Genomic DNA, 13,076 nt, shown 5'->3' with positions numbered 1-13,076 from the left:
AAGTAAGTGTACTGTATTTCTACCTAAATATTTGTATTTCCCCTTCCTTCTTTGAGAAGCAAGAAGCCTAATCCTGTCAAAGCTGGTTTCAAGCACAAAAGAGAAATGAACTTTGTGTAGAGTTTATATTTGCCCATAACTTCAGGATTATAACTGTTCTAAATGTCTTGTAGTTCATACCTGTGTGATGTGACCATGAAATCTATAGATGGAAAGGAATTCCCTTGTCACAAATGTGTACTCTGTGCAAGACTTGGTATGTATGAGTGATGTACCCGAATATTTGGATGCAGATATTTTAATTGTATTGTTAAATTTATTAACCTTAATTTGGGATATTGCAGATTATGTTCTATATCTATTTTATGACTTTTAAACCAAACTTTATACTTTTGGATAATTTAAGCATTATACCCAGGTGTATAGAAACTCTTTCCTTAATCCGTGTATTAGATAACTTTAACATAAGCTTTAATAAAAATGTTTATATATGTAGGGATTTTTTTGTGCACGGTATCTTGCCTCTCTTTTTGTGTCTCAAAATGAGCTTTTTTTTTCCTTTCTCCTTTACAGATTATTTTCATAGCATGTTAAGCAGTTCTTGGATTGAGGTAGGTTTGCCAGTTGAAAATGTGTTCTTTGTTAGTTGTGTTTTATTAATGTATGTAAATGAAGGTTTTCCTCTCTCTCTAAAATAAGTTTTTGCCATTACCTGGAATGTAAATTAAAGTACAGTTTTTGTGTGAAAATTGTAAGAAAATGGGAATTTTTTGCAGCTTCCGAATGGTTCAAAATTAGAGTTACTGTGTTAAATACAAAAAAATTAAGCATAAATATTGAGCCATGGTAATTTTATCTAAGCAGACTTTGAGTTAGTAAGTATATTGTTATCTTAGAAATTTCTATAGCAACTAATCTGTAGCATTATAAAACCCCCTTAATGAGTTTATGGACTGCTAATATCCTTGGAGGTATATTAAACTTCCTTTCTGCAGTAGATCTTAATAAATGACATGTAGATTAACATTAGTCTTTGAGTAGTGTCACTATGGATGCTCCACTTCAGGTATGCTCAGACCCCACATGCCTTTAATGGGAGATTTTCAGTAGTACTGCCCGTTCGGCCTATACTTCCTCCTGCCCCACTTTGATGCTAAATATGGCTGCACGGGCAATCACCCTCATTTCCTTTTCAGTTGTCTCAGCCTGAGATGGATAGTGTGACTTACTTTCAAAGTCCCTTAATAAAATAAAGAAGGACAATTAGGCCATTTTTCTTCAGTTATTTTATTTACTTTGTGTTTTGGGATGTAGGGAGATTTTCTCTCGATCCCTTTCCCCTTTGGTCAGGGAATGCCTTCCCCTGCTAGATATCATTGCTCTAGGGTATGCCAGGCTTCAGGCAGTGCATCTTTTGTTGGGAGGCTATCCTGGTCAGTGACTGGCATTCCCATTGTGTCCACTGCTTGGGAGAGTCTCATATTCTGCAAAAGTGCACCGTTTGCTCAACTTTTAAGGACATGGCAAGAAAAAAATCAGCAGCTAAAACTGAGGCTTGTGATGATGGAATATTTCTTGCAGCTGGCCACAGATCCAAGCCAGCCTTCTCCACCCTGACACTGGTCACTGAGTGAATACAGTACCTTGTGTTCATCATATTCATCTGTGTCTACCTGAGGTAAATCCATGGAGGAAACCCATAGAAAACAGTTATTCTCCCCAGAAAGAGTCCAGCTCAAAAAGACTTTGGTTCCTGCAGAGACTACTGTGGATACCTTGTGTCCCACTTGGGGAATGACTAAGACTCCAGACATTCTCAGTACCAATCCTGTGTCTGGGGCTCCGGGCTCAGCAGAGAAAAAGAGCAACAAGCATGCTTTGGTACTGAGACCTTTGGTGTCGCACAAGCAGAATACTACATCTGGGAGCATTCTACCAAGAGAACCATATCCACAACTCCTGTACTATCTACATCTAAGTTGGCCACTAAGGCGGCTTTGGTACCAGAGGACGCCATGCATCTCATATCGTCTCAGTACCCCGCAAATCGTCCTCATTAGCACCGACACTTTGACCAGAATAGACTTGCGAGAGTGGCATGTTGCCTCGGTACCAACAATGGAAAGGGGTTCCTACTTGTCAAACCCATCCAGTACCACAGGAGTTCGGATTCTCAAGGCATTTACTTGTTTTGGAGGAACTGGAGTTTTCTTTGTAATTCCTTGTAATCATCTTTGATTTGAAATGGTCAGTTTTTGAGATTGTACTCTTCTTATCCCTCTTGCCTTCAGGCATCCTGTTGTGCAGCTCTGGAAATGCCAATCCATTCTGACATACTCCAGGTTATCCTAGATTACATCTATACAGATGAAGCTCCTGCAATAAAAGGTGCTGATAATTTCCAGAAACACAAATATATTGTAGAGTTGGGGGCATGAATAATTTACAAGAAGTTGTTAAAAGCAGTAAATCTCAGCTGGACCTCTTTCAAATAATTCTGCTATTTTTCTTTTTAATAAACAAGAAAAAGAACACAGGACACTCGAAGGAAGCAGAAAATTTGGATATTACACATTGTGTGAACTCTTTCTAATTAGAGACATTTGTGTGATATGGGGAAGTGGTACAGTAAGTACCACAATTAAATGTTGTTTTATTTATTAAAAAGATACTATATTGCCTCTTGAATGAAATGTATTGTTTGGCAAACCCCAAATAGTATGATATCATTTTATACTTTGGGGTTACTTGTGGTTGTACAAGCGTTGTCTTCCCTCCATCTTGGCTTTGCTGAAAATGCCATGATCTCCCACAAGCATCTCTCTGTTTTCTCCTATGCTGCTCCTCATGCACAAGAAGAACTTCTCTGCAAGATTAGCAAAGCCACTGTCACCTTGTCTTGTTTTAGATCCCACTTCACAAGCTACCTCTCCCATGATGTCTGCAAATCACAGTGGAGCAAACTGGCCTTTGTTGAAACTTTTCTGAAGCCTTTTTCTACTTAACCAGTCATCTTTCTGAGACAACTTTTCTTCATTTTCCAGACTGTCAAAATGTGGAATTTATTTGTAACGTTCTGGTGGTAGCAGACCAACTCCTAGTAACTCGATTGAAAGAAATCTGTGAAGTAGCCATTACTGAAAAACGTGAGTGTTTTACCATCTTTTTAATGACATTGCTGCATTTTTGTTTGTTTTTGTTAAACAAAAACCCAGTTGTTTAGAAGTTTTTTTTTTTGGTTTTTTTTTTTTTTTTTTAATTAAGTGTAGTGCTTTTTTGTGAGTTGCAGCATGACATTTCTTAACTCTGGCAGTGGCTGTGGAAAGGAAGAAGCGAATTGCTGTTTCATGTCATTCTCTCTTACCTGGCCATCTGTAGCCACATCCCCGTCAGTCTGCCCAACATTCTGGAGATAGAATAATTTTCTTGGCCTGCCTCTTCAATCATGTCACTTCACCTCAAGTACCTTTACCAGTTCTGGATCTCTTACCTCATCAAATTCAGAATCCTTGTCCTCACTTTTTTAAGGCGCTACACAGTTTGTTTCATGTTTCTGACTAATTCCCATCTCATGTCCTTTAACTCTTTTTTTGTTGCTCTTTTTGTGCTTTCATACTTCTCTTGATGTCTTTTATAGATGGAAATACTTCCCTCTTCTAGCATGCCAACCATCCATTCTCCTTCATTTCTCTCCACAAAATCTACCTGTTTTGCTTGGCTTTCCTTGGTGACTTCCATTCCTGTCTTGTTCTTCTCTTACTACATCTTTCTCAGCCATAGGGAAATATTGGAGCTTAAGCTTTGTTCACAATATAAATTTATTCATGCTAATTTTGTTTAAACTTTTATTTCTCCCTCCCTTTGTCTGTTTGCTCTGTTTCTGAAGCCGATCTATGTTTAGACCGTAAGCTTTTCATAGCTGGCACTATCTTTCCTATTTCTTTAAAACAGCAGTCAGATTCATGCTACAGAAGTATTTAATAGTAATAGTTTTGCCTTGGGTGGAGTTAAGCCCACTTACGCATTAGTGCTTTCTGTCTCATGAACCAGGAAAATAATTTATTTTTCTTCTTTTTAATAACCTGATCTTTTCTCCATTCATACTATATATCTTGAAATAATAAATGATTGAAGTATGTTGTCTAGTTAAGTCTGTGATGTTTCTTCTTTCCAGTTACTTTAAAGAATGCTGCTGAGCTGCTGGAGTTTTCAGCAACATACAGTGCTGAACAGTTAAAACTGTCCTGCTTTCAGTTCATAGGACTGAATATGGCAGCTTTGCTTGAAGCGAGGTAAGGATGAATGTAGGTGTTACAGTACACTTTAAACCATTAAAGTGAAATAGTGCAAAAGGGTAGAACTGTTGGAAGAATTATCAGGAAATGTTACATGAATTGTTGAGAATATAACAGAAAATCCTCAGCTGCAAGGGTATTCATTTGTGCTAAAACTACTGTGCCCTATCTTGCATATTATGTACCTGTTTCACCTGTACTGTGACACATAATAATTATTTCTGTAATCCCGAGGCAAAAAAAGCCTGATCCAAGGCCACTGAGATAAGTTAGTAGGAGTTTTTCCACTGATGTGGGCTTTGATCAGGCCTAAGAATGGAGACTTGCAAGGCAGTTCTGGAAGACTTCAAAATGATTGTAAGTAGGGCTAGGAGAAATTTTTCAGACAAATAGTTTATTCACTGAAAAACTCAGTTTTGATCAACCCCAAACTTACCACTATTTTCGCCTGGTGAGTTTTGGTTGTGAAAAAGTTTTTTTAGGATCAGCTTCAGAAAACTGTTTGTCCCTCCGTCACCCTCTGTGACTTCAGCACAGTGGTTAGGGCCTTAGGGCAACCTTCTCTGCTTGATTCAGAAGAGAAATTTAAATCCACATCTCCTACCTCCCAGGGGAGTGCCTTAATCACCAGGCTATTGAATCATTCTGATTTTGTCCCTCTATTTGGCCCAATTAATATTTGAGTGTTTATACAAAGTAGAACAGCTTCAAGAGGAGAGACTGAGAGTAACCAAGCCCAGAATAGCCAAGCACCTGGCAGGGGGAAACGTGTTCAAGTCTCTGAGCAGGAATACAAACCTGAGTTTCCTACATCCCAGGCAAGTGCCCTGAGCTTTGGGCTACATATTCTAAGGCCACACACACATGGTTTCTTGGAGCTGGAACGAAACAAACTTTTCTGATTTGAAGACAAATTGCAAATATTTCGGAACAGACTATTTTCATGATTTTTTGGTTTGTTGGATGAACCAAAAAATCAGTTATTTGCTCAGCTCTAGTCATGAGCATCATTTTGGTATTTTTTACATACATGATAGTTGTTGCTGTTTCAGTGTAAATAAATCTTCTTTAAAAGAATTGCTTTATTCACATATAACAGTTATATAATATGTTACAAGCAAGTAAATGGGATTAAAGCAAAGACCTCAATTTTTATTAACTGCAACAATAACTACTTAAGGAGTTAACCTGCACCATATCCCAGCCATACTCTTTGTGTAATAAATTGATTTTAAACAAAACAAAAGAAAAGCTTGCTTGTGAAAAGCTACTCAATGCCTTGGATTGTTAGAATGTATCAGAAAAGAGCCAGACAAGTAAGCAAAAAAGTTTTTTTTTTTTTTTTTTTTTTTTTTATTTTTAAATAAACAAGTAACTTAGTATTTGATTATATAGATATAATGAGATGTTAGTGTGCATCACCATAGGATCTAAGTCCTATCCCCACTACATATGTGTACCCTGAACCGTGATTATTTGAAACCTATTGACTAAATATCCTACAGTTTGAAACTAATGACTTAAAGTATGATAAATGAGACTAACGATGTAACTGTGTATCTTATTTTAGGACTCTGGATGTCTTAAGTGATCAGGTTTTGAAGGACCTTTCTGTGTCTTATAGAAAAATGGTAAGCTACAGCTAGTTCAGTGAAAAATAATTACTTTTAAAATGAAAATTGAATTAAGCCGATAAATGTGTGCCAAATGCTCATTGGGCAGGGAGTGGGACATTAATCCAAAAATAAATGTAATCTGTATTTTCTTAATGCTACTTTTACTTTTGAAATTTTCTGATAGTTATACGTTGATTGCTACTACCACATACATCATTCTGTGTGCCATTAACATTACCAGTCATATGGACTTAATGGTATTAATGGCATCACAAAATGTATGTTTTAAAATGGATTTAGTGAACTACAAATGTCAAGTAATTCCATACAGGGGAAGAATTTTTGGGGAAAAAAAGTAACACTTTAATTTTTAGAAGAATTGGTAGCTTCCAAGAGCATTGCAAGAGCATAATTTTGCATTCCTGTTCTAATATATGTAGGGCAGTGTAGGAAGAATTAATATTAAGTGATACAGAAGAAATGAGTGAAACTTTGCCAATAAGCAAAGGAGAGTCAGCATACAGTATAATCTAATATTCTTTAATTCTTCAGTGGTAAGAGACTATGATGCGTGCATAAATCTGTGGCATTCTTCTATCAAGTATCCTAGTCAGTGTAGATGAAGTGAGTTCTAAGTTTTCTTTAAAAGAATTCTAGAATATCTGGTGTGTGGATGTGGGAGTGTGTTTGCGTATGTGGTTTTTTTAAATTATGAATTTCCTTGGGCTTGTAGTCTGTAATGCACAATGGTGATATTACCTGGATTCTGAAAATATGTATTATAGTGGTTATAAACTGATACTTCTGCAAGGAATAGTATGCTTTCTAGTATACATCTTAAAAGGGGCAGCGATTCACTTTTAACAAAAAAAGTGATTTAACATTCACTTTTGACATTGCAGATTCCGGCTATGGTCAGAAGAGTGATTACTCCATATCAAGATGGACCCGATATCAGCTCTTTGGAGCCTGATGATGGAGAAAACTTTGTCTTTTTGAAAGAAGAAATGAATACAGAACAAACTTCTCAGTAAGTCTTGTGATTTTTCCTTTGATTGCTGAAATAGTTGGCCTCTGGAGTTCTTGGCATGTCTTATCATTCATCACTCCAACCAAGTGAACCACACAAATCAGTATATTTCTTGTAGGATGTTGATTAGCTCTTTTCACAGCTAGAAGTCAAGTTCATTGGTGGCACCCAACTAATGGATAGAGTTAAAATACAAAAATAGAAGAAATGTGGAAGAAATGCAGCTTCTAGAATCTTTTTTCAAAGTATTCTTAGATAATGAAAATATCACAAAACATCAAAATATTCTCCTTCCATCTGCCTCAGTTACAAAGGGGTGAGCAGAGGTGGCAAAAAGAGCAGTTCAGAATGCTAATTAGGCTGAGTGGAGATGAAGGTAGTTATGTAGGCAGCAGTTGAGTTATGGAGCTCCTTGAAACTGAAGATAAGCCTACCCTTTAAATAGAGTGGGGAAAATCAATGAAGTGATTTGAGGAGATGATGTCAAAATGGTGGGAAAGGAGAACTCTTGGTTGGGAATGGGCAGGGGGGCAGTGTTTTGAGTGGATTATGGTTGGAATAAAAAGGTGGGAGTCTGAGTGGCTGGAGAGGAGAGTGTTAAAGTAACTAAAGCGTAATTACATCGGTTAAACAGTAAACCGATATAATTTTAGTAGTTTAAACGGTTACCTTTTGTAGCTGATATTTACATCCCTAATGTACAGAGTGCACCTACGGTATATGTATGGGGTTTTGTGCAGCCATTACAAAGGAGGTGCATTGTTACAGTCCTATTCTAGTTTATGTAGCTTTCATGTGCTTCAGTTAACTGTAGGATTTTTGCCAGCAGCAAAAAAGGAATCAAGGGAAGAAGTGACTTGAGGCTGACTGAACAGAATGTAAATAAAAAAAACCAAACAAAAACACTTTTCAGCAGTCAGTCTCCAAGTGCTGTACGGAGGAAGTTAGCATCATAAAAGATTAAGGTTGGAAGGGACCTCAGGAGGTCATCTAGTCCAACCTCCTACTCAGTGCAGGACCAAACCCAACTAAATCATCCTAGCCAGGGCTTTGTCAAGCCAGGGCTTAAAAACCTCTAACGATGGAGATTGAACCACCTCCTCAGGTAACCCATTCCAGTGCTTTACCACCCTCCTATTGAAAAAGTTTTTTTCAAGTATTCAACTTAGACCTCCTCCACTGCAACTTGAGACCATTGTCCTTGTTCTGTCATCTGCCACCACTGAGAACAGCCTAGCTTCATGCTCTTTGGAACTCACCTTCAGGTAGTTGAAAGCCAGTATCAAATCCCCCCTCATTCTTCTCTTCTGCGGACTAAATAAGCCCAGTTCCCTCAGCCTCTCCTCACAAGTCATGTGCCCCAGCCCGTTAATCATTTTTGTTGCCCTCTGCTGGACTCTCTCCAATTTGTCCACATCCTTTCAATACTCCAGTTGTGGCCTCACCAATGCTGAATAGAGGGGAATAATCTCTTCCCTCAATCTGCTGGCAATGCTCCTGCTAATGCTACCCAATATGCCGTTAGCCTTCTTGGCAACCAGGGCACTCTGTTGACTCATCCAGTTTCTTGTCCACTGTAACTCCCACGTCCTTTTCTGCAGAATTCTTGCTTAGCCAGTTGGTCCCCAATCTGTATCAGTGCATGGTATTCTTCTATCCTAAATGCAGGACTCTGCACTTGTCCTTGTTGAACTTCATCATATTTCTTTTGACCCAATCCTCCAAATTGTCTTGGTCACTCTGTATCCTATCCCTACCTTCCACCATATCTTCCACTCCCCCAGCTTAGTGTCATCCGCAAACTGAAGGTGCAATCCACCCCATCCTCCAGATCGTTAATGAAGATGTTGAACAAAACCAGACCCAACCACTGAGGCACTCTGCTTGTTACCGGCTGTCTGTTGAGCCCAATGATGTCGACAGCTTTCTGTCCACCTTATAGTCCATTCATCCAACCCATACTTCTCTAACTTGCTGGCAAGAATACTGTGGGAGACTGTATCAAAAGCTTTGCTAAAGTCAAGGTATGTTGGGTCCACCGCTTTCCCCACATCCACAGAGCAGATCATCTCATAGAAGGCAAACAGATTGGTCAGACATGACTTTCCCTTGGTGAATCCATGTTGACTGTTCCTGATAACCTTCCTCTCCATTAAGTGCTTCATAATGGATTCTTTGGGGACCTGCTCCATGATTTTTCCAGGTACTGAGGTGAGGCTGACTGGTTTGTAGTTCTCCCTTTTTTAAAGATGGGCACTATATTTGCCTTTTTCCAATCATTTGGGATCTCTCCTGATCACCAGAAGTTGTGATTGCAGAGCCATTGGCCATTAATCTTTGACATCAGCCAACTCCCTCCGCAGATTTGGATGCATTGCATCCAGCCCCATGGACTTGTGCATGTCCAGTTTTTCTAAATAGTCCTGAACCTGTTCTTTCAGCACTTAGGGTTGCTCACCTCCTCGCCATTCTGTGCTCCTAGTGCAGTAATCTGGGAGCTTATCCTGTCTGTGAAGGGAGAGGCAAAAAAAGCATTGAGTACTTCAGCTTTTTTCCACATCATCTATCACTAGGTTGTCTCCCTCATTCAGTAAGGGGTCCACACTTTCCTTGAACTACTTCTTGTTGCTAATATACCTGTAGAAACCCTTCTTCTTAACCTTTTTTACATCTCTTGCTAGCTGCAACTCCAGTTGTGATTTCCTGATTTCACCCCTGTATGCTCAAACAGTATTTTTATATTCCTCCCTAGTCATCTGTCCAGCTTCCACTTCTTATAAGCTTCCTTTTGAGTTTAAGACCACTGAATATTTCTCTGTTAAGCCAAGTTGGTCACCTGTCATATTTGCTATTCTTTCTGCACATCGGGATGGTTTGTTCCTGTGCCCTCAATAAGGTTTCTTTAGAAGACAGCCAGCTCTCCTGGACTCCATTCTCCCTCATATTAGTCTCTAATGCGATCCTGCCCATCAGTTCCCAGGGAGTCAAAGTATGTTTTTAAAGTCCAGGGTCCATATTCCGCTTCTCTCCTTTCTTCCTTTTGTCAGGATCATTAACTTGACCATCTCATGGTCACTGCTGCCAAGATTGCCATCCCCTTCTACTTCCCCTACCAATTCTTCCCTGTTTGTGAGCAGCCTGTCAAGAGGAGCACGGCCCATAGTTGGTTCTGCCAGCACTTGCACCAGGAAGTTGTCCTTAACACTCTACAAAAACTTCCTGGATCGTCTGTGCACTGCTGTATTGCTCTCCCAGCAAATGTCAGGGTGATTGAGGTCCTATGATCTGGAAAATTCCATTAGTTCCATTAGCATCATTAATATATTTTATAAAAAATTGGGAAACTGAGGAACAGAGGAGAAGTGACTTGCTCAAGGTCACCCAATAGGTTATTAGCAGAGCTTGGAACAAAATCAGTGTCTCCTGGAAGTCTAGTGCACTATCCACTAGGCAACACTACCTCCCACTGCCTAACACCATTTACATGTTTTCCTGCAGAGTATATCTGTGAAGAAGTGTAGTAGTGACTTTTTACAATAACTGTAAGAACTGAGAATTCAACTTCCTTAGTAAACATTACTTGCAAAGCAAGCATTACTTTGGCACCGTTTGTCAGAGAATTTCAAACCACTTACAAACACGAATGAATCTAAATGCAACAACTTTAAGATAAGTATGCATATTCCCTATTTTCAATGTTTGGAAACTCAGCCATTATTAAGTGATTTTGGGAGTTGGTTAAAAATTTTCAAAAATCAAAAAAAATTTCTGCAAAAAGGGACACATTTCAATGGCAATTTTTCTTTATAGTTCAGCTCTAGTTCCTTGTATGTAAAGGAAATTTGGAATAAACTAGTTCTTGGCTCCTAGTCCTATTCTCTAATCACAAGACCATTTTTCCTCCTGTGTTGCTGTACTTTCCTCTGCAAGTGATCTTTGACCAAACCGTCTTTGACCATGTATGCATAACCTCACTTGTGTATCTTCCACCTGTCTCAAATAATGTTTTTCCAGATTCCTTCTTGTTGCTTGCATTATTCCACAGAAGCAGTGGTAATTTTAGCATACAAAATGGTGTCAAATAAAAGTTGATGAGGACTTGAACAGAGTTCTCCACAAAGTGTTGGATCTTTGGAAAGACCCACTGAGTCCTGCAGTACTCCAGAGGGTCCCATGAACCAGGCTATGGGAAACAATTTTTTTTAACTGACTGCATTATGTATATTTTTTAAAAAGCTGATTATCTAGAGCCTTGGCAAACTTGTGTTCAAATAATTCATTAAAGATTGTTGGAGTATTCTAAAGTTTTTCTCTTTGGAAAATAGTTGCAGAAGAGGTAAGCACCACTGATGCAATCATGTGCGGTATACCACATTTAACACAGAAAAGGAATGGATCAAACCTTCCAAGTTTTGATACATCAGAATTAGTATGCTTTTAAAATACTATGCACTTAAATCGGTAGTCATGTTTTTTTTATTATCTTCCACTTGAGACTCCAGAAATAGTTTAATTAAACCGTTATTGGTACCACCCAATAGATGTTTCAGGAACAGGAAAGATGGCTAAAATTATGAATATTTAATGTACTTCACAAAAGTCGACTTTAAAAATCTGTTATATACATCACTGTTGTGTAGGAGCATGGATAAAATAGTCAATCATTCTTCTTTCTATATTGCCGAAGATTAAAATTGTATAATCCAATGTAACAACAAGTATATATTACATTTGATAATTGTTGCAGTAGTGCAAAAACTGTTGTCCCTTTTTGAGAGGCTTGACTTTTTGGCTTAAAGTCTCTCAAAGTACCTAATCCTCATTAGGAGTCCTGTACAACTGTTTCATTGTGTCCTTTACTTTATTTCATTCTTTGACCTTTACACATAACAGTAATATTGTACTTTACAAGTGTAATAGAAGTTCTGTTAGGTTTTAAGTTCTAATAGGAGTATTGCAATCAGTTATGGGTTGTATAACTCTCTTGAAGCTTTAATTATTGGTACAGTAAATAAAAGCTGTATGCATTTTTTTCACTTTTCCCAGTTGCTTGACAAAAGGATAAGCAGCTTGTCTTGTGAACAGTCACATAGCTGCACTACCGGTGTAATAGCATTGTTTTGGAGTCCATATTTGTACTGTAGAGAAACAGCCTACTTACCTGTCTACTAGTCATGCTATAGTTTAACAGAGTTAAGTGTTAAGGAGACATTTCTTTAAAGTGAGACATAGATGAGTAGAAACTTAAGCTCCATTCACTTTCACTTTAATTATATTAGAAAATTTTCCCAGGCTGATCTGAAATAATCAGTTTAATTAACTGATCACAGTTAATCTCTGTTTAATAAATTATTTAGTTGTAAATGTGAAACATGTTTTGATGACAGAAGTTTATGTATCCAAAACATTTATGTTGGTTTTGTTTAATAAAAATAAATGTTGTGTGTTTGTTTAAATTTCAGTTACCATTCGAATGTAGCTTGACCCAGATCATGAGTGAAAAGTTAATTATCTAATAAATAAACAACTTCATTCACCATTGTCTAACATACTAAAAATGTACAATTAATAAGAATCTGAAAATATTGAGCTAAATAATTGCTTAAATAAATGTGTATAGTTACATTGTATCTTCCTAAGTAACAAAAAGATGTACTGAAGTGTAAAGGCTCTATTTAGTTGTAAATCAACATGTTTTAATGGCTATATCAACCAATGAGAATGTACCTTTCTTTAGAAAATAACTGAAGTACAAATGGAAAAGTTGACTAGTATCAACTATTTAAATTGTGGCTTTCCACTGATGATTTTAAATCAGTACACCCTGGATCTGAGGTTCATTCCCCGTTGCTGTGACCCACCCATGGGCATCTTTTTTACTTCAGATACTGAGAAGTGCCCTTTCTTACAGCTGTTCTTTCACCATCTCCGTTTACTTACATCCTTACATATAGGGAGTGCTAAATCCAGCACTTGCTAGTTCAAAAGTCCATATATGCTCTAATAAATGTGTAAGTGAATATGTAAATGTCAAGAGTGGGTGAGAAGAAAAGTTTAATATTGATCTTGATGCATCTGCCTTGCCAGTAGTTTAGTTTTCATGCGCATGCCACACACATTTGATGCACTGTATAT

At 37.9% G+C, this 13,076-nt stretch overlaps 1 protein-coding gene across 4 annotated transcripts in view; it reads left to right on the top strand.

The window, feature by feature from the left end:
• IBTK (inhibitor of Bruton tyrosine kinase) overlaps nt 1–13,076 on the top strand; it is a 113,301-nt gene that overhangs the window by 49,262 nt on the left and 50,963 nt on the right. For all 4 annotated transcript variants that reach the window (XM_067532646.1, XM_067532647.1, XM_067532648.1 and 1 more), the window contains 7 exons: nt 174–256; nt 574–611; nt 2,292–2,388; nt 3,045–3,146; nt 4,175–4,292; nt 5,866–5,926; nt 6,814–6,941. In XM_067532646.1, coding sequence (XP_067388747.1) covers nt 174–256; nt 574–611; nt 2,292–2,388; nt 3,045–3,146; nt 4,175–4,292; nt 5,866–5,926; nt 6,814–6,941 — 627 coding nt within the window. The remainder of the gene's footprint in view (nt 1–173; nt 257–573; nt 612–2,291; nt 2,389–3,044; nt 3,147–4,174; nt 4,293–5,865; nt 5,927–6,813; nt 6,942–13,076) is intronic.

Source organism: Emydura macquarii, unplaced genomic scaffold (genome assembly GCF_026122565.2).
Source record: "Emydura macquarii macquarii isolate MOO-44397 ecotype Brisbane River unplaced genomic scaffold, CSIRO-AGI_Emac_v2 contig_3295, whole genome shotgun sequence".
Taxonomy (NCBI): Eukaryota; Metazoa; Chordata; order Testudines; family Chelidae; genus Emydura; species Emydura macquarii.
This window is presented reverse-complemented; position numbering and strand designations above follow the sequence as displayed.